This window comes from Mastigoproctus giganteus, chromosome 9 (assembly GCF_048544385.1).
Source record: "Mastigoproctus giganteus isolate SK-2022 chromosome 9, ASM4854438v1, whole genome shotgun sequence".
Classification (NCBI taxonomy): domain Eukaryota; kingdom Metazoa; phylum Arthropoda; class Arachnida; order Uropygi; family Thelyphonidae; genus Mastigoproctus; species Mastigoproctus giganteus.
In genome coordinates this window covers 28,138,605-28,159,940 of record NC_143583.1, presented here as the reverse complement: position 1 = coordinate 28,159,940, position 21,336 = coordinate 28,138,605, and the positions used below count along the sequence as shown (strand labels likewise).

Below are 21,336 nucleotides of genomic sequence, written 5' to 3'. Positions count from 1 at the left end.
CCCACGGATTCCGGTTCCCCTCAGTCTCGACAAGGGAATGCCAGGAACTCTGCTTGGCATGATAAATTTTGTTAGTATATTCATGGTAGACTGCTTTGAATCGGTCTCTATACTGTTCTACAATGTGAGCAGGTTCAGTCCTTCACTTGCGTTGGTACTCTTTGTGAGCATGCTTCAGAGAATTGCTGAGGTTAGTGAGGTTCCTTCGACCACCATGGTACATATCTTGCCTGGAACATTTTTTCATGGAAGCCTCAGAAGCTTTGAGAAGCAGACTCTGCACAAAGTCTGTTTTCAGTACACTGTTCATTGATTGGTAGGAGTTGCTTGCTGGGTTCTGAAGAACATCTTGAATTACATTGTCAAACCGGTCCCAGTTCGCTGTTTTACTAGAAAATCTTGCAATATCCTGGATAGACACTTGATGAGGGATGGCAGAATCGGTGATGAGGCAATAGTCGCTAGTAGTGGCCGTGTCATGCACCTGCCATCGAAGGAGTCTATTGTGAAGAGAAGTAGTCAGTGTGATGTCCAGGTTAGACTCTCCAGTTTCCAAAGAGTAGGTGATTGGTTGTCCAGGTCTGTTGATGATTTCAAGGCCACACGAGGCAATAAATTCATCTAACGTGTCTCCTCTTGCGTCGGTAGAGGTGTTGAACCATTGTTTCGACCGGGCATTTGAATCTGCTGCTATAATGACATCAGTGTTCTCCAGGAGGTCAAGAGCTTGTTCCAGTCGAGCTATTTGCAGGAGGATATCTGTACCAAATTGGAAGTATGCTGTTAAGACCGTAATATGGCCGAAGCTGCCTTCTATTGTAGCTCCAGCTAGGTGGGGAGTGCAAAGTGATTCTATCTGTGTTACTACTAGGTCTGGATTTCAGATGATGATAGCAGTGAGGTGCAATTGGTTTGTTGTCTGGATTTTCCTGAAAGCCAGGGGGTAACCAGAGACCCTTCCACGGATGCAGTAGGGTTGTTCCTGAAGGAGAAGGATATCTAGATTCAACTCATCCATTATAGGATGAAGCTGTGTTGCCATTGAGATGGATTTTTGGCCATTGATCTGGGCTATACGAAGTCTGGGAGAGAGGGGAGGTTGAGCATCCTATTTTCCATAGTTAGTCTTATTGTGTACTATATCTGCTGCGCTTCTATATACAAGGCACGCTCCATCCCGCACAGAGTGATCGTATGGTTTGTTGATTGCTTTGAAATTTGAGCATTTAGAAGGTGAGGCTTTGTTGGGACAGTCCTTGTAGACGGCCCTGCGTCAGCACAATGCCCACATATTGGCTGTTTTTTTAGACACTTAGCGCAGAGGTGTGCCCATAACCAAGACATTTGTAGCATTTCAGGACTGGTACAAAATCTCTGAATCTGTGGGATGACCAGCCCAGTATCCTGGCTGTGTAGGAATCTTCTTATCCTGGGGGGGGGGGCGCACTTCTATAACCCAGTTAAGTTGACCACGGGTCCATGTATTGGTGGAAAATGGAATTTTCATTTCCTTAAGGGCTTCTTTATTGTTAAAAAGGAAACAAAACTTGATGCAAGCACGTTGTTCTCTCACATCAGGGGGGGGGGCACTTCTATAACCCAGTTAAGTTGACCACGGGTCCATGTATTGGTGGAAAATTGAATTTTCATTTCCTTAAGGGCTTCTTTATTGTTAAAAAGGAAACAAAACTTGATGCAAGCACGTTGCTCTCTGACATCAGCCATCGCAACAATCTCAAACTACACAAAACACACCGCCAAAGAACTGCACATAAATATTCAATGACTATCTAGCCCGAGCCACGTGGCACACTGATTCACAGAGGATGCATGCAGTGTTACCTAGCTCCACAAGTCCGTACTAGATGTAGTTCCCGTGCAACATTCAAATTTTGGGAACATTTGGGTAGCACCTCGTATAAACTGGAGCAGAGTAGCAAGGGAGGTTAAGTGGTTGGAGAGAGAGAATAGTTAGAAATGAGTGCTGCTCTTCTTGGATTAATGTCGCTAGTGGGGTTCCACAAGGTTCAGTGCTGAGTCCCCTTTTTGTTTCTAATATTTATTAATGATATTGATATAGATATTTCAAGTTTAATGTTCAATTCTAGTGATGATACAAAGGTGGGCATGGCATGCTACTTCAACAAGACACAGAAAAATTATTTGGACGAGCTGAAAAATGGCAGCTGAAGTATTACACTGGAAAATGCAAGGTCTTGAATTTGGATAGCAGTAATCCTGGGATAATATACCAGTTGGATAGTTACTAGCTCAAGATAGATGATAACACAAAAGACAAAACTGTCTCATAAAGTAGTGCAGATAAATTCAACTAGGACAACTCATGGGGGTTCTATTTGTGATATTCAAGAATTTTGCCAGCACAGAGAAATGAATGAACCCTACTGTCACCCTATTTTGTTAGGGTGGTTATACATGTGACGAAGGTGGCGTTCTGACTTATTGTCTGTGTCGGGAATGCACCTCAATTTGCTCACTAGCTGTGGACACACAGAAATCAGCTGACTAGTATGACTTCTCAGTACTACTCGGCAATTGAGTAGTACTGAGAAGTACAACTCAATTGCTGAATGGTAATCCCTTTATCTCTTAATTTGTGCTTCCTACAGCACAAATTCTCAAATAACCTATATTGCCTAAAGGCCAGAGGTGTGAATATGGGTGGCAGTAAATATATGTTATATAGCAAGTCTGTTGCACGCATGCTTTATTCTGCTTCTTAATTCGGTGCTTTCATGTAAACTTGAATGTGTTTTTCATTCTTCTGCTGCTTTTTATATTGCACGTTTCATTTTTCATATCATTGTTTTTAAGAAGAAAAAAATATATATTTTACCGTGGACAATTGGGTAATCAGAACAAAATGGCCGAGGAATGATGACAATAATGTTCCTACAGATACTTCAGAAGCTAATAAGGTAAGAAATATAGCATGTGAAAATTTGGACACTAACGTTACTTCAAGTGTATTGCAATTTCTGGTAGAGAGCTATCATATTCCAAATCAAAAAGGAATGAAAAAGAATAGAAAATATCATGAGAAATTTATGAAGTACAGCTTCACTAACAGTGTTGTTGATGAGCAATGTCCTATATGTGCAATATGTTATGAAAAACTGGCTAATAAAAGCATGAAACCTATTAAATTAAAAAGACACTTACATATGAAACATCCAGATCTAATGAAAAGACTGAATCCTTTTCAAAAAAAAACCCTGATGTCATACAAAGGCTGACATCTTTCATGAAGAAACATACAGCAGTTCCTTGTAAAGCTTTAAGAGCATCGTTGGAAGTTTCATATTTAATAGGAAAAAATTTGAAATCACACACTATTGCTGAATCTCTTGTTCTTCCTGCTGCATTTAAAAAGGATTTCAATTATGCATGGAGAAAAGTGCAGCAATGATTTAATAACTATTCTTCTGTCCAGAGATATAGTCTCGTGGCATATTACAGTTATCACGGACAATGTAAAATTCAATTTATTAAACTGATTGAGGGAAAACACAATTTTTGTGGTACAAAAATTGGATTTTCTCTCAAGTGTAAGATGAATCAACAGATATTTCAAATCTTGCTCAACTTATTGTATATGTCGGATACTGGCTATGAGGGAGATAATTTGGAGCATTTTCTATTTTGCAAAGCTTTGGAAGGAAGAATGATGGGCGAGAAGATTTTTGATGTTATAAATATTTTCTTTCAAACAAATAATCTAACATAGAACAACTGCTTTGCGATTTATATTGATGATGTGGCTGCATTTACAGGATAAAATAAAGGTTTAAAAGGTAAAGTAAAGGAAATTGCTCCAAATATAGTTTTTAATCATTGCATTATACATAGCATTAGCATTAGCATTAGCATTAGCAGAGGCATATGATGCAAGAAAGCAAGCTTATTCAGCATCAGCCAAAAAAAACAAAAAAAAAAAAAAAAAAAACCCACTCCCATTTCACCCCTCCGTTCGTTCGAAATACCTGTCCAGTTGAGCTTTAAATTTGTTTAGGCTATCAACTTCAACAACCAGTGATGGAAGTCGGTTCCACCAACCAACCACCCGCTGGCCAAAGGCAAATTTCCGCACATCTATCCGACATCCGTCCTTCCTCAATTTGAATTTATGCCCTCTGAGGTGATTATTCTGAGAAAGATGAAGAATCCCATTGGCATTGAGCATGCTCAAACCATTCAAAGCCTTATACACCTCTATCAGATCACCTCGCCGGTGCCTAGTCTCCAGACTCTGTAATTTGCAAAACTTAAGCCTTTCTTCGTAAGAGCAACCCTTTGTTCCATTTACTAATCTTGTTGCCCTTCTCTGTACCCGTTCCAGCAGCTCTACATCCTTCTTGAAATGAGGCCTCCAGACCTGTATACAGTACTCAAGATGTGGCCTTACCATTGCCTTATACAATGGAATAATCACCTCCTTATCCCTGCTAGAAAAATTCCTGTATATCATTGACAAGACACCATGAGCTACTCTTGCAGCTCGTCTGCACTGCTCAGAGAACTTCATATCTGCCTGCACAATTACCCCCAGGTCCTTTTCATTCTCCACCACTGTCAGTGTAGTACCGCAGAGTTGATACGTTGCTCTGGGGTTACTGTTTCCCATATGCAGCACTTTACATTTGTCGATGTTAAACCTCATTTGCCACCTCTCAGCCCATCTGTTCAACCTGTCCAGATCCTGTTGCAGCAGCATAGCGTCAGTATTGTCCTTAACGACCCTGCCAACCTTTGTATCATCTGCAAACTTGGACATTAAACTTGATATCCCATCATCAATATCATTCATAAACACCGAAAACAACAACGGACCCAACACTGAACCTTGAGGAACTCCACTAATAACATTAGTCCACGTTGAGCAGTGTCCATTGATTACCACTCTCTGTCTTCTGCCACTCAACCATCCCCTTATCCATAGCAGCAATTTGCCTCCAATGCCACACTGCTCCAATTTGTGCAGCAGTCTTCCATGTGCAACAGTATCAAAAGCCTTTCTAAGATCCAAATATATAATATCAAAGTTATTCCCTGCATCCAGTTCTTTTGTGACTACATCATAGTATCCAATCAAATTGGTCAGGCAAGACCTGCCCTTAACAAAACCATGCTGCGTCTGAGCTATAACTGAATTCTTGTCTAGATGATCCTGCAGTGCTTCTTTAACCAGTGCCTCCATTAATTTACCTGGAACAGAAGTTAAACTAACAGGTCTATAATTACTTGTGTCAGCCTTTGAACCTCCTTTGTGAATTGGGGTCACATTTGCACATCTCCAGTCCATAGGTACCTCCCCTGAGTCCAAGGAAGCTCTCATAATTATGGCTAAGGGTTTGCTTACTTCCTTTGCTGCCTCCTTTAATATAACTGGATAGATCCCATCCACCCCAGGTGCCTTTTTTATGTTTATCCCCAACAATCTCTCCTCCACTTTCCTCTCAGTTATTACAAAATCATCCAGCTCACTGCCAATGTTTACTTTACCTACATCATTCTCCTTCCTGAATAACTCCTCATGCGTGAATGTAGATGCAAAATACTCGTTTAGATTGTTAGCCACCTGAGCAGGATCCTCAACTGTTGAACCATCAATATCCAGTGGACCAATCTGATTCATCCCTTTCCTTTTCGAGTTCAAGTATGTAAAGAACTCTTTTCTGTTTTTCTTTGCATCCTTTGCCAAGGATTTTTCATAGTCTGCCTTTGCCTGCCTAATCTCCTTTGTTAGTAATGAAGTAAATGCAGACTGATTTGCATGAAGTTTTTAAAGATGCAGTAAGTGTGATCAACTTTATTAAAAGTAGAAGCCTAAATAGCAGACTTTTCACTATACTTTGTAATGAAATGTGATCCGCTTATGAAATGCTTCTTTTATATATGAAAGTGAGGTGATTGTCCAGTGATAAAGTGTTGCGACATCTTTTTGACCTCAAACATGAAATTTTATTGTTTTTATCCAATAAAAATCGGAACCTTGCTCAATACTTTACAAATCAAAAATGGCTTGGAAAACTTAGTTACCTTGTTGACATATTTGAAAAACTTAATGATTTAAATTTAAGTGTTCTAGAACAAGAAACAAATATACTCAGTGATAAAATAGAAGCTTTCAAAAAGAAGCTTAATCTTTGGTAAACTGAATTTGATTGTAATAATACTGAAATGTTCCCATGTTTTTTAGATTTTGTTAATAGCAATAATATTGACATTTTACAATTTAGGGATATCATTGCCACCCACCTAACAATGTTAATTAAGAATTTTAACAAACAATTTGATGTACAATTTAGGGATATCATTGCCACCCACATAACAATGCTAATTAAGCATTAGCATTAGTAGAGGCATATGATGCCAGAAAGCAAGCTTATGCAGCATCAGCCAAAAAAAAATATTCCCATTTCACCCCTCTGTTCGTTCGAAATACCTGTCCAGCGAGTCTTAAATTTATTTAGGCTATCAACTTCCACAAGGGATGGAAGTCTGTTCCACCAACCAACTACCCACTGGCTAAAGGCAAATGTCCGCACATCTATCCTACATCTGTCTTTCCTCAATTTTAATTTATGAGCTATCAGGTGATTATTCTGAGCAAGAGGAAGAATCCCATCAGCATTGAGCATGCTCAAACCATTCAAGGCTTTATACACCTCTATCAGATCACCTTCCCAGTGCCTAGTCTTCAGACACTGTAATTTGCAAAACTTAAGCCTTTCTTTGTAAGAACAACTCTTTGTTCCATTCACTAATCTTGTTGCCTTTCTCTGTACTCGTTCCAGCAGCTCTACATCCTTCTTGAAATGAGGCCCTCCAGACCTGTATACAGTACTGAAGGCGTGGCCTGACCATTGCCTTATAGAAGGGAATAACTACCTCCTTATCCCTGCAAGAAAAATTCCTGTATATCATTGACATTGGAATTTTAACAAACGATTTAATGTATGAGCTTCGATAAGATCGAAGATCTTATCGACCTGTTGTCTCACAAAGCATTATGTGCTTATTTCAAGACTAAAACTTGTCAAAAATTTTGGCTTTCTCTTTGAGACTAGCATTACTTGAAGCACATGATGAAAGAAAGCAAGCTTATACAGCATCATCCAAAAAATAATAATAATAATAAAAAAAAAAAACTTCCCATTTCACCCATCTTGTCATTCCAAATGTTTGTCTAGTTCAGCCTTAAATTTATTTAAGCTATCAACTTCCACAACAACAGATGGAAGGCTGTTCCAGAAATTAACCACCTGCTGGCTAAAGGCAAAGTTCTGCACATCTATTCCCTACAACTTCTTTCCTCAATTTGAATCTATGCCCCCTCAGGTTCTTAATCTCAGCAAATGAAAGTATCCCATCAGCATTGAGCCTGCTCAAACCATTCATGACTTTGTACACCTCAATCTTGTACACACTCCTAAAATGAGGTCTCCAGACCAGTACTCAAGGTGTGGCCTGACACATTGCCTAATACAAAGGAATGTTCACCTCCTTGTCTCTGCTAGCAAAATTCCTATATATCATCTACAAAACTCCATGACCTGCTCTGGCAGCCCATCTTCACTGCTGAGAGAACTTCATATCTGCACAATTACCCCCAGGTCTTTTTTATTCTCCACCTCTCTGAATGTAGTACCACACAGTTGGTATGTTTCTCTTGGGTTTACTGCTACCCATATGCAGTACTTTGCATTTGTCAATATTAAACTTCAGTTGCCACTTCTCAGCCCATCTACCTAACTTTTCTAGTTCCTGTTGCAGTAGCATGCTGTCTTTACTATCAGTAACAACCCTGCCAACCATTGTATCATCTGCACACTTGGACATTAAGCCTGATATACTTTCATCGATACCATTATTAAATACACAAACCAACAATGGGCTTAGCACCGAACCCTGGGGGACTCCACTAATAACATTAGTCCACGCAGAGCAGTGTCCATTTATTACCACCTTCTGCCATCTCCCACTCAACCATCCCTTTATCCATTGCAGCAACTTGCCCTTAATGCCATACCACTCCAATTTGTACAGCAGTCTTCCATGTGCAACAGTATCAAAAGCTTTCCTGAAATCCAAGTATATGATATCAAAATTATTTTTTCCTTCCAGTTCCTTTGTGACCACATCATAGTATCCAATCAAATTGGTCAGACAAGACTTCCCCTTAACAAACCCATGCTGTGTCTGAACTATTACTGCAGTCTTGTGTAGGTGATCCTGCATCACTTCTTTAACTCCATTATTTTCTCCAGAACAGAAGTTAAACTAACAGGTCTCTAATTATTTGTGTCACCCTTTGACCCCCTTTGCGAATTCGGGATATATTTGTACATCTCCAGTCCATAGGGACCTCCCCTGAATCTAAGGATGCTCTCATAATTATGGCTTAAGGTTTGCTTACTTCCCTCCCTACCTACCTCAATATAACTGTATAGATTTCATTTGCCCCAGGTGCCATTTTTATGTTTAACTTCAATAATTTCTCCTCCACTTTGTTCTTCGTTATTACAAAATCATTTAGCTCCCTGTCAGAGTTTAGTAAACTTCTGTCCTCCCCTTCCTTACAGAATTCCTCATGTGTGAATGTAGATGCAAAATACTCATTCAGTTTGTCAGCTATCTGAGCAGGATCATCAACAGTCGAACCACCAAGATCAAGTGGACCAATCTGATTCACCCTCTTCATTCTAGAGTTTACATAAGTAAAGAAGTATGGAAATACTCAAGTCTCTGAGTATCCAGAATTATTGAAAATGGCGATACAAACATGCTACCTTTCGGGTCTACATATTTATATGAGGTTGGTTTCTCAAAATTAACAGCTATAAGAACAAAACAGCATTCCAGACTTGATCCAGAAGATGACATAGGAGTAGCAATTTCAAATATTGCAGAAAATGTGAACCAAATATTATCGGTTATCCAGGCTCATCCTTCTTATTTGTATTTTTGTTTTGTAATTGTTCATTGTTTATTGTTTTGTAATCTTAGTTGAAGAATAAGAAAATATTTGTTGTTTGTGCTGTATTCAATATTCAATGATTATTTTAATGCATAACTACTGTATAATTATTTTAATGTATAAAAATTAAAAGGAAAAAAAATTTTTATTCCTTTCTCAGTGCTTGAATAAAATTTGTTACTACATAATTTACAAAATTATTCACGTCATTTTCTTTTCTAAAAATCTGGTCATCCTACCTCGGGGTTTACATTGAGGGGTTGTGTCAATTTTATATTTAATAAAGGGTGTCGTGAGCGAAATAAGTTTGCACGTTACAGGGTTAGGCCACAACTTGTATATTACATGCAAATGTGAGTCTCCATTTTAGAACAATGTGAACCTGTTGAAATGGTATGGAGAAGAGCAACAAAGTTGGTTAAGGATATAGTGTGGCATTCCTATAAAGAGAAAATTGTGTTCTTTAAGTTAGTGTTTGGAAATAAAGCATCTCTGAGTTGATTTGATCAGGGTGTTTAAAGCTGTTAAGCTGTTTAAAAGGTTAATTAAACTAAATTCTGATGACATCTTAACATTTCTTCGTGTGACACACACACACTCTTATAAATTTAAAAATCTTCCTTTATTCAAAGAGGAATTGACAACTCCCACTTGTGGTTGTGGAGTATTTAAAGAGATATTAAACAAGTAGTTAAAAGAAAGAAGTAAAATGGGGAAAGGTGACATTGTTTTCCACATGGGAAAAAAGGTTGAAAGTTTGGCCGTACGTTTAGTGGTATGACAGTTCAACTGAAATATGGGAAAATAGATTCATTCACAGGATTCTAATTGTAATTAGAACTAGAAAAAAAGCCTTGAGTGTCAGGGATCATATCAAAAATATTTTTTGAAACAACTGACTCTGTTTATATAGCAGGCACCAATTTTAATTACAATAAAAGTATCTGCACCACCCTATTATGGAGTTTGCTGTCCCACAATATGACGAGCACAACTGATACACTTGGAATATTGTTGCTAATATACTTTGTTTATTGCTGCCAGATCCTGATTAGTTTTTTTTTTTTTTTTTAGCATCACCATTGTCCTGGTTTACTGCTTGTCATGTAACAAAACTGCTATTTGTGTTGTCTTGTATTATACATAAGTGTGTTGACAAAGTGGTGCCCTGCCTTGAAAGCTTCTTATTTATGTTTGTGATTTTAATTTATTTTATCCTCACTTATTTTCCATGATTTCATGATTTTAACTTATTTTATCTGCATATTTTTATTCTTTTTTTTTATTGCTTTTAGTATATTAGTTATTTACTGACTATTTTTAATTCAATTTTACTTATTTTTGTATATTTATTTTAATAAAGTTTATATGGTTGTTTGAAGTAATTATAATTCTAATAAGTTGAAAGAGAGGCATTACAGGGCCATTCATTTTAAGAATGGAATGCAAGGTATGGGATGCTGTATTACTCTGTTATGATTACTGCATTTATTGACTGATTTCACCTCAGTACATACACTTAATTCAAATTGGCAGTTTAAAGATTACACTAAATCTTATTGTCAGTTATAGTTAACACATTTGCTGCTGGAACACAAGCTTGCACTTCATGTCCATCCAATTGTGGCCAATAAGTGAGTGCTGTGAAAGGAAAGGTATATGAAATGCAGAACTGCTCAATATTGACACACTGTTTGAACTGTGGGCTATTCACATTATGGCTGGGATTAACATCAACCACACTGTCTAGCTTAGCATTGATCATGGTTCTGCAGAGAGCGCTATAAAAGCTGTATACTTGGTTCACAGTTTCATATGTTTTTTGCTTATGTTAAAGTTATTTTATCTAGTTTAGTATTTTCTGCAAGAAGAAAAGATAAAACTTTTTGAAGATTATGCTTGCTGAATTTTAATTCTTTAGTTTTCAAGTGAAGCTGAATTCTATTCAAGTGATGTGGATTCTGAACCTTCTTCAGGATCTGCATCACTTGAATAGAATCCACAGCCCTAGACATCAGGACTGTAAAGGAAGAGGGAGGGATAGTATGTTAAAGCTGATTACATTGAATCTGCTTTTTATAATATGTCATCTGATACTGAAATAGAATTCCATTCGAGTGATATGGATTCTGAATCTCATTAAAATGCAAGGCATATAGAAAGGACTCTTGCAAATATAAGCTGCAGCAAAAAACAAACTGTTAAACTGGCACTAATGACTTTTGGAAATATTGACTTATGTAATTAGAATTGATACAGGCAACCAAAAATCCTAATTCTGTGAGCTATGTGATTACAGGGTGGTCATGATTTACATGTGGGTTTACATTCCTGGAATGTGTACATAAACAAAGATTTGTACACAAAGACCCATTGTCGCATAGAAATATGTTAAATTTCAGGGAATGAATTCCATAAATGCATAAATAGTTACCAACATAATAATTTTTTGGCTTATTTTATGGATAAATTAAAACTAATACTTTTTTTATAAATAACATAAATTAAGATAAAAATTAATGAAATTTGTAACAAAAATTTGTATGTATTATGAGAAAAAATGATTTTCATAAAAAATTCAACTGAAAATTACCTGCATAGTATAGTAAAAACATATAAGTACCCTGGAAATTAGGAAATAAACGTATGAACATAAAAAACAAATTAAAAAATTAAAATGTAAAGCATTAGACTTTACCTTAAATCTAATTTAAAAATATCACTCACCACAATGTTTTGATTTCTTCAGTTAGAGTCGGTTTTTGTGCCTGGTTTCTGGTTTTTTTTTTTTTTTTTTTGCCCCTGTGTGAACATACAGTGCATTATTTTAATTTTTACACATATAATTTCCACTTGTTGGAAAAGATTTTACAGCTCTGGTGAACACTAAGTTTTTATTTATATTTAGCTGTTTTATTGACTTAATTGTTATATTAAATTATTTTCTATAAGTAGCTTTATAGTTCTAGTCAAGCTCCTTGGTTTATTTTTAATTTAGATAGCGATTTTAAAAGTTAATACTTAGTGTCTGTAGATTTTACCATTCGTAACTTCCCACCATTGTTATATGATACAAAATAGTGTAATGTATATCCCAAACTTGATAGCGTAAGGTTTAACGTAAAACTAGATACGTTACTAGTGAAATATGTAGCACTGTATTAGAAATCTGTTAGCTTAGTATGGTATTATCAATTAATCAGTAAAATTTATTAATCTTATTAAATTTAATTGTTAATTAAATTGTACTTAAACGGAATCATGAAACCAGACTAGAGCAGCAAAGCAATGAGAACAAAGTAGCGATAGTACTGTGGCTCGGGGGAGAACTGAAGGGGATGATTCTCCAACGAATCACAGTCTAAAAAAATGCACGAAATGTTGAAATGTTTGCAGACCTGTCTAGAAGAGGACATGATCTAGCCAAGAAGGATGTCTTTGTGTGTGCTAGGTGCAGGGACTGTGTGCCAACTCAGCATTCTGATGGGAGTCTATGAGAGCTTCAGGTGTAGGGTAGATGCCCTAGAAGAAATTAATATGAGGGGCCCGTCAAGCTCTCAGCTAAACTCAAAGTCACAGCTCACTCCTGTGCATCAGGCAAAACAGCGGCAATCTCCAAGGCAGAATGCTTGGTCCCACAGAAGCTAGTTATTGTTGGTGATTCTATTGTCAGGGAGACTGGGAATATATTATGCAAAAAAGGTAGGTGGAACAGAACCAGGGTATGTCTGCCAGGGGCAAAAGTTGATGACATTGTAGATCAGATATCATCTTTTAAGGGCACAAAAGGCACATTGGCACTAATGACCTTAAGAGTAAGAGATCTGCAGATTTACTTAACAAGTACAGGTCAATGTTGAAAAAAAGTCACGAGTCAGAGTTAAATTTGAAAGTGTCTGCAATTCTGCCCAGACACAATAGTAGGGAGTATATGATGAGAGCCATGTCAGTCAATTCGGCCATGGAGAGATTGTGCAAGACTCGTGGAATAGAATTTTTTTCAGCATGGTCTGTGCTTGCTAACAGGAGAGACTTGCTTCTTCAGGGATGGGATACACTTAAATATAAAGTGTGGAAGAATATTTGCTGATGCTATCGAGGCAGTGTTAGGTGGGCAGAAAAACTGCTAGATTGGGGGGGATTCACAGACTAAAAGGTTAACGGTAGCCACAGGCAGAGGTAAAAGTGATTCTTGCACTGCTCTGTTGTAATGAGCAGCAGCCTAGAGAGAGAGAGAGAGAGAACGTTGCTGGGGACTTCAAGAACTACTGGGAGTCATCATGGAACAAGTAAATACATGAGCTGTATTAGGGCAACTAAGAATAAGAACAGGTGCATGTATACCTGCATGTACACCAATGCTAGAAGTATAGTAAATAAATTTGATGAATTTGAATTTGAAGTGCTGATCAAGGCATCAAAGGCAGATATTGTTGGGATATCAGAGCCACAGTGTCACACAGATATAAGCAGTGCAGAATTGAGATTTGCGGAGTACAAGGTGTACAGAAAGGATAGGAAGGGAGAAGGGGTTATGCCGTTATTTAAGAAACATAAAATCTAAGGAAGTGCATCCAGTTGGCATGGGTGGACAGTGCAATATTGAGTGAGTTTGTGTGACGTAAACACTGGGAAAGGGAAAATTAGAGTATGAGTGTGTTATAGGCCTAATGACTCTGATAAGTACAACAAACAGTTGTGCAGAGAAATAGTGGGCCAGTAAATCAGAATGTCTTGTAATGGGGGATTATAACTTTCCAGATATTGACTGGAACTTGTGGATTGGTCACTTGCACACTAGCAAGACTTTTGTGGATTTATTGGATGACTGGTTTCAACAGCAACATGTTCAAGGGGCAACCAGAGGGAGTAATACCCTTGATCTGATTATCAGCAGTAATTATTCATGCATTCAGAATTTGCAGATAAAGGAACCACTAGGTGACCGTGATCACAGTGTATTGATGTGGGATTTACTTAAAGATGTAACTACCGTCAAGGGTAAAGGGAAGGGTTTTTGTTTTCACAAAGTGGTCTCAGATAGCTTTTAAATTCTATACAGTGGGATCAACTGATGATGTTAAAAAGAGCAAATTCTAAATGGCAACCATTCAAGGAATTAATCTTGGAAGCTACTAGGCTTTTCATACCAACTAAGAAATACTGTTCAAGATTTAGTTCATCTGACATCCTAAATGGATGTCAGATGAACTAACGAGGCTCGTGGCAGAAAAGAAAAATGCGTGGGATACATATAAATTATCAGGTGACACAGAAGCTTATGGCAGATATAAGCTAGTCTGTAATCAAGTCACAAAGGAGGTTGTGCACCGAAGGCTGATTACAAGAAATCCTTGACAAAGGATGCAAAGAAAAAACAGACTTCTTTACTTATGTAAAACTCTAGAAGGAAGGGGATGAATCAGATTGGTCCACTTGATATTGGTGGTTCGACTGATGATGATTCTGCTCATATAGCTGACAAACTGAATGACTATTTTGCATTTACATTCACACATGAGGAATTCTGTAAGGAAGGGGAAAACAGAAGCTTACTAAACTCTGACGGGGAGTTAAATGATTTTGTAATAACGGAGAGAAAAGTGGAGAGAAATTGTTGAAATTAAACATAAAAAAAGGCACCTGGGGCAGATGAAATCTATTCAGTTATATTGAGGTAGGTAGGGAGGGAAGTAAGCAAACCCTAAGCCATAATTATGAGAGCATCCTTAGATTCAGGTCCCCATGGACTGGAGATGTAAATATATATCCCGAATTCACAAAGGGGGTTCAAAGGGTGACACAAATAATTAGAGACCTGTTAGTTTAACTTCTGTTTCGGACCGCAGCACTATTTCCATGTTCTTTTGCATACACAATAACTTTTTGTTTCAATGCGGCTTCGTAGTGCATTCTTTTTGACATTTTAATGTGCAATGAAGGGATCAAAATGAACGAAATACAGTAACTCCACTTCTTACGTACTTTCGAAGATACAAACAAAACTTCCTAGTTTTTGCTGAGTGAGCTCCACTGTAATGAAATAACGGTGGCTTCACATTTCGAAAGCATGTGAAATCAACCATGCCACTTTATTCTCCAATGGAATTGGAGAATGCAAACTTGGAGGTGGGGTTTCACTTAAAAACAAAACATGTGGTGCCATGTGCAAAGCTCAGGAAAATTCGAAAAAAAAAACTGTAATTGTACGACGCCATTGATTCTAAGACGCACCCCATTTTTAGAGACATTTATAGGGGGAAAAGTGTGTCTTAGAATCGAAGAAATGTGGTAACAATATTTAGATTTGAACTAATCTATTTTTTATATATATTTAAAATTTGTTGTGATCGACTGGTAGATTGCAATCGACTTGTTGGCCACCCTTGATATATAGGAATTTTGCTAGCAGAGACAAGGAGGTGATTATCCATTTGTATAAGGCAATGGTCGGGCCAAACCTTGAGTACTGCATATAGGTCTGGAGGGCTCATTTTAGGAAGGATGTAGAGTTGCTAGAACGAGTACAGAGAAGGGCAACAAGGTTGGTGAGAGGAACAAAGAGATGCTCTTACCAAGAGAGGCTTAAATTCTGCAAATTGCAGTATCCGGAGACTAGGCACCTTTGAGGTGATCTGATTGAGGTATATAAGGGCTTGAATAGTTTGAGCAGGCTTAATGCTAATGGGATACTTCTGCTTGCTCAGATTAAGAACCTGAGGGAGCATAGGTTCACTGAGGAAACACAGTTGTAGAATAGATGTGTGGAAACTTGCCTTTAGCGAGCGGATAGTTGATTGCTGGAACAGATTTCCATCTGTTGTTGTGGAAGTTGATAGCTTAAATAAATTTAAGGCTGAACTAAACAAACATTTGGAGTGACTGGATAGGTGAATTGGGAAAGTTTTTTTGTTTTTTTTTGGACAATGCTGTAAAAACTTGCTTTCTTGCATCATATGCCTCAACTAATGCTAAGGGTGCATTATTTATAAATTTTGCAAAATAAGCCCACATAAGTCAGGCTTGCACTGTACTTTATATTGAGATACAATAGACAAGTAGCTTAACGCTATCTAACCAAGTCATTTTCTTTATACATGTGATGTAAGTTGTGGAAGAACAGTCATTGGGAGCTCCAATAGATGATTGTTTGATGAATATTAATTGCAAGAAGGAAATTCATTTGAATATATTTCAGACACAGAAAATCCAATAAATAAGTATGAAGAAAGGATTGCATGGATTAGGTAATACTTGTTGAAAAAAAGCTGTGAATTAGGGTTGAATTTGAAAGTGTCTGCAATTCTGCCCAGACACGATAGGAGGGAGTATATGACGAGAGCCATGTCGATCGATTCGGCCCTGGAAGGATTGTGCAGGGCTCAAGGGGTAGAATTTTTTTCAGCCTGTTCTGTACTTGTTAACAGGAGAGACTGCTTCTACAGGGATGGGATACACTTAAATAGAAAGGGTGCAAGAATGTTTGCTGATGCTATCGAGGCAGTGTTAGGTGGGTCGGAAAACTGCTAGATTGGGGAATACAAGGACTAATAGATTAACAGTAGCCACTGGCAGAGGTGAAAGTGATTCTTGCACTGCTTCTATTGGAATGAGCCGCAGCCTGGAAAATAAGATGCAGGATATTTCAGAGACTGCTGGGAATCATTGGGGTATAAATAAACACATAGGTTGTGTTAGGGTAGCTAAGAAAAAGAACCGGTGCATGTATACTTGCGTGTACACCAGTGCTAGGAGTTTAGTAAATAAATTTGATGAATTTGAGGTATTGCTCAAAACATCAAAGGCAGATATTGTGGGTATTTCAGAGACGTGGTGTCACACAGATATAAGGAATGCAGAACTGGAATTTGGGGAGTACAATGTCTACAGAAAGGATAGACAGGGTAGGTAGGGAGGGAGGAGGGGTTATGCTATTAGTTAAGAAATACATAAAATCCAAGGAAGTGAAGCCAGTCGACATTGCTGGACAGTGCAGTGTCGAGTCAGTTTGGTGTGACATAAGCATTGGGAGATCAAAATTGAGAGTAGGAGTGTGCTATAGGCCTAATGATTCTGATGAGTATAATAAGAAACTGTACGGGGAAATAGAGTGGGCCAGCAAATCAGAGAGTCTTATAATGGGGGATTTTAATGTCCCAGATATTGACTGGAATTTGGGGGCTGGTCACTCACACACTAGCAAGGCTTTTGTTGATTTATTGGATGATTGTTTTCTACATCAGCATGTTCGGAAGGCAACTAGAGGGAGAAATACTCTTGATTTGATTATCAGTAGTGATTCTTCATGCATTAAGAATCTGCAGGTAAATGAACCACTAGGTGGCAGTGATCACAGTGTGCCGAAGTAGGATTTACTCAAAGAGGTAACTACCATTAGGAGTAAAGGGAAGGGTTATTGCTTTCGTAAAGGCGACTACAATGGACTGAGACAGTATTTAAATTCTATACAGTGGGACCAACTGATGATGTTACCAACAACAAATTCAAAATGGGAAGCATTCAAAGAACTTATCTTGGAAGCTACTAGGCTTTACATACCAACTAAGAAATATTGTTCAAGGTTTAGGCCTAAATGGATGTCAGATGAACTAATGAGACATATGGCAGAGAAGAAAAATGCACGGGATACATACAAATTAACATGTGACACAGAAGCCTATGATAGATACAAGTTGATCTGTAACCAAGTTACAAAGGAGGTTAGCAGGCGAAGGCAGATTACGAGAAATCTTTGGCAAGGGATGCAAAGAAAAACAGCAAAGAGTTCTTTACTTGTGTAAACTCTAGAAAAAAAGGGGATGAATCAGATTGGTCCACTTGATATCGATGGGTCAACTGTTGATGATCCTACTCAGGTAGCTGACAAACTAAATGAATATTTTGCATCGACATTCACACATGAGGAATTATTCAGCGAGGGGAATGCCAGAGGTGTATTCAACTCTAGCAGTAAGCTAGAGAATCTTGTAATAACTGAGAGTAAAGTGGAGGAGAAATTGTTGAAGATAAATACAAGATAGGCACATGGGGTGGATGGGATCTATCCAGTTATATTAAAGGAGGCAGCAAAGGAAATAAGCAAATCCTTAGCCATAATTATGAGAGCTTCCTTGGACTCAGAGGAAGTACCCATGGACTGGAGATGTGCAAATGTGACCCCAATTCACAAAGGAGGATCAAAGGGTGAAACAAGTAATTATAGACCTGTTAATTTAACTTCTGTTCCTGGAAAATTAATGGAGGCACTGGTTAAAGAAGCACTGCAGGATCATCTAGACAAGACTTCAGTTATAGCTCAGACACAGCATGGTTTTGTTAAGGGGAAGTCTTGCCTGACCAATTTGATTGGATACTATGATGCAGTCAGAAAATAACTGGATGCAGGGAATAACTTTGATATTATATACTTGAATCTTAGAAAGGCTTTTGATACTGTTGCACATGGAAGACTGCTGCACAAATTGGAGCAGTGTGGCATTGGAGGCAAATTGCTGCTATGGATAAAGGGGTGGTTGAGGGGGAGAAGACAGAGAGTGGTAATCAATGGACACTGCTCTTCGTGGACTAATGTTATTAGTGGAGTCCCTCGGGGTTGAGTATTGGGTCCATTATTGTTTTCTGTATTTATAAATGATATTGATGATAGTATATCAAGCTTAATGTCCAAGTTTGCACACGATACGAAGGTTGGCAGGGTTGTCAAGGACACTACTGACACTATGCTGCTGCAACAGGATCTGGAAAGGTTGAGCAGATGGGCTGAGAGGTGGCAAATGAAGTTTAACATTGACAAATGTAAAGTACTACACATGGGAAACAGCAACCCCAGAGCAACGTATCAACTCTGTGGTACTACACTGACAGTGGTAGAGAATGAAAGGGACCTGGGGGTGGTTGTGCAGGCAGATATGAAGTTTTCTGAGCAGTGCAGAGGGGCTGCAAGAGTAGCTCATGGTGTATTGTCATTGATATATAGGAATTTTTCTAGAAGGGATAAGGAGGTGATTATTCCCTTGTATAAGGCAATGGTCTGGCCACACCTAGAGTACTGTATACAGGTCTGGAGGCCTCATTTCAAGAAGGATGTAGAGATGCTGGGACGAGTACAGAGAAGGGCAACAAGATTAGTGAATGGAACAAAGGGGTGCTCTTACGAAGAAAGGCTTAAGTTTTGCAAATTACAGTGTCTGGAGACTAGGCATCGGCGAGGTGATCTGATAGAGGTGTATAAAGCCTTGAATGGTTTGAGCATGCTCAATGCTGATGGGATTCTTCCTCTTGCTCAGAATAATCACCTGAGTGGGCATAAATTCAAATTGAGAAAAGACAGATGTAGGATAGACGTGAGGAAATTTGCCTTTAGCTAGTGGGTGGTTGGTTGGTGGAATAGACTTCCATCCCTTGTCGTGGAAGTTGATAGCCTAAATAAGTTTAAGGCTCAGCTGGACAGGTATTTCGAACGAACAGAGGGGTGAAGTGGAAGTGGTTATTTTTTATTTATTTATTATTATTATATATATATTTTTTTTTTTGGCTGATGCCGCATAAGCTTGCTTTCTTGCATCAAATGCCTCTACTAATGCTAATGCTACTGAATGCCATAATATTGAAGTGTGTGTGTGTGTGTGTGTGTGTGTGTGTGTGTGTGTGTGTGTGTGTGTGTGTGTGTGTGTGTGTGTGTGTTATAAGCTTGCTTTCTTGTATCATATGCCTCAACTAATGCTAAGGGTGCATTATTTAAAAATCTTGCAAAATAAGCCCACATAAGTCAGGACTGCACTGTACTTTATATTGAGATACCATAGACAAGTAGCTTAACGCTATCTAACCAAGTCATTTTCTTTATACATGTGATGTAAGTTGTGGAAGAACAGTCATTGGGAGCTCCAATAGACGATTGTTTGATGAATATTAATTGCAAGAAGGAAATTCATTTGAATGTATTTCAGACACAGAAAATCCAATAAATGAGTATGAAGAAAGGATTGCATGGATTAGGTAATACTGAATGCCATAATATTGAAGTGTGTGTGTGTGTGTGTGTGTGTGTGTGTGTGTGTGTGTGTGTGTGTGTGTGTGTGTGTGTGTGTGTTATATAAGCTTGCTTTCTTGCATCATGCGCCCTTGCTAATGCTAAATTCTTACTACAGTAAAGACTTCAACATTTGACTTTGACAGTAGGCAGTACCATACCAAACTTATGCCTCCAACAGGTGAACAAATGAAAAACATAAATAAAGATTACATTGGTAGTGATCATAAGAACATGGCTCAACAGAGCAAGGTATAAAAGGTGAGGGTGGGGTTACATGATATATTATATGGGGGGGAAACTATTAAAAGGTTGATTGACAGATGAAATACGAGCCAGCTGTGAGTAAGTACTGATGATACAGGTAAATAAAACAGATGCTAATTAAATAACACTAACCAATATCAAATGAATAAAAATAATGCATAATATATAAATTATTGGCATTTTTTTAATGCAAAACAGTATATAAGTTAATTTAATTCTAAATTCACACAATAGTGTCAGACCTTGACAATATAGTTGATAATGGTAGCTTGAACTGTATGTTTAATATATTGTTGCATATAATAATTTGAACCATACAGCTTGGCATTATATGCAACAATATTAAATATATACCCATATTTCACAATATTAAAGGAAGGGATCTCTTTCAGCTCCAAGGACTCCGTTAAATAACAGTGGGGATGAAGATGATGATCTGCTAAGTAAGAAAAAGCAGAAGAGAGGTGTTCTTCCTAAGCATGCCACAAGCATTATGAGATCATGGCTCTTCCAGCATATTGTGGTAAGTTAAAAATGTATAACTGATATTGTGTTGAGATTATCCAATTCATCTATGGAAGATTTTTTTTTTTTCCTATATTGAAAATGTTTTTTATTTGGTTAGAATATTAGTATCAGCAAAATTATACAAGGGAGCAAGCTTATGCACCACCAATCAATATGGTAGACAGAAATTATTAAAGTTTTTTCCTTGAGAAATTTTGACCATAATGAAGTTGGTTAGGTTTACTTCCATTTATTATTTCCCAGCCATGGAGACAGGAAAATGGAACTGTTGCATTTAGTCCATTTATCTTTTGTAAAGTAAATCATTTAATTCTCATTAACATTATCAGCAAATGTCTAAATTACTAACCTATTGTATAGTTATTTAAAAACCCAATCACTGAATGCAATTCTTGTGGCTTCTGTTTTTAGTAGTTATATTTTAAGAATGTTTACACACTGAAAGGACATTGTTTTAGCTTGATTATGTGTATGGCTTAATTTTTAT

At 37.7% G+C, this 21,336-nt stretch overlaps 1 protein-coding gene across 1 annotated transcript in view; it reads left to right on the top strand.

Annotated features, from left to right (window-relative positions):
• The window catches only part of LOC150080121 (homeobox protein PKNOX2-like), a 185,829-nt gene that overhangs the window by 140,529 nt on the left and 23,964 nt on the right, over positions 1–21,336 (top strand). The window contains exon 8 of the mRNA XM_090380620.1: positions 20,714–20,844. Within this exon, the coding sequence (XP_090236746.1) occupies positions 20,714–20,844 (131 nt within the window). The remainder of the gene's footprint in view (positions 1–20,713; positions 20,845–21,336) is intronic.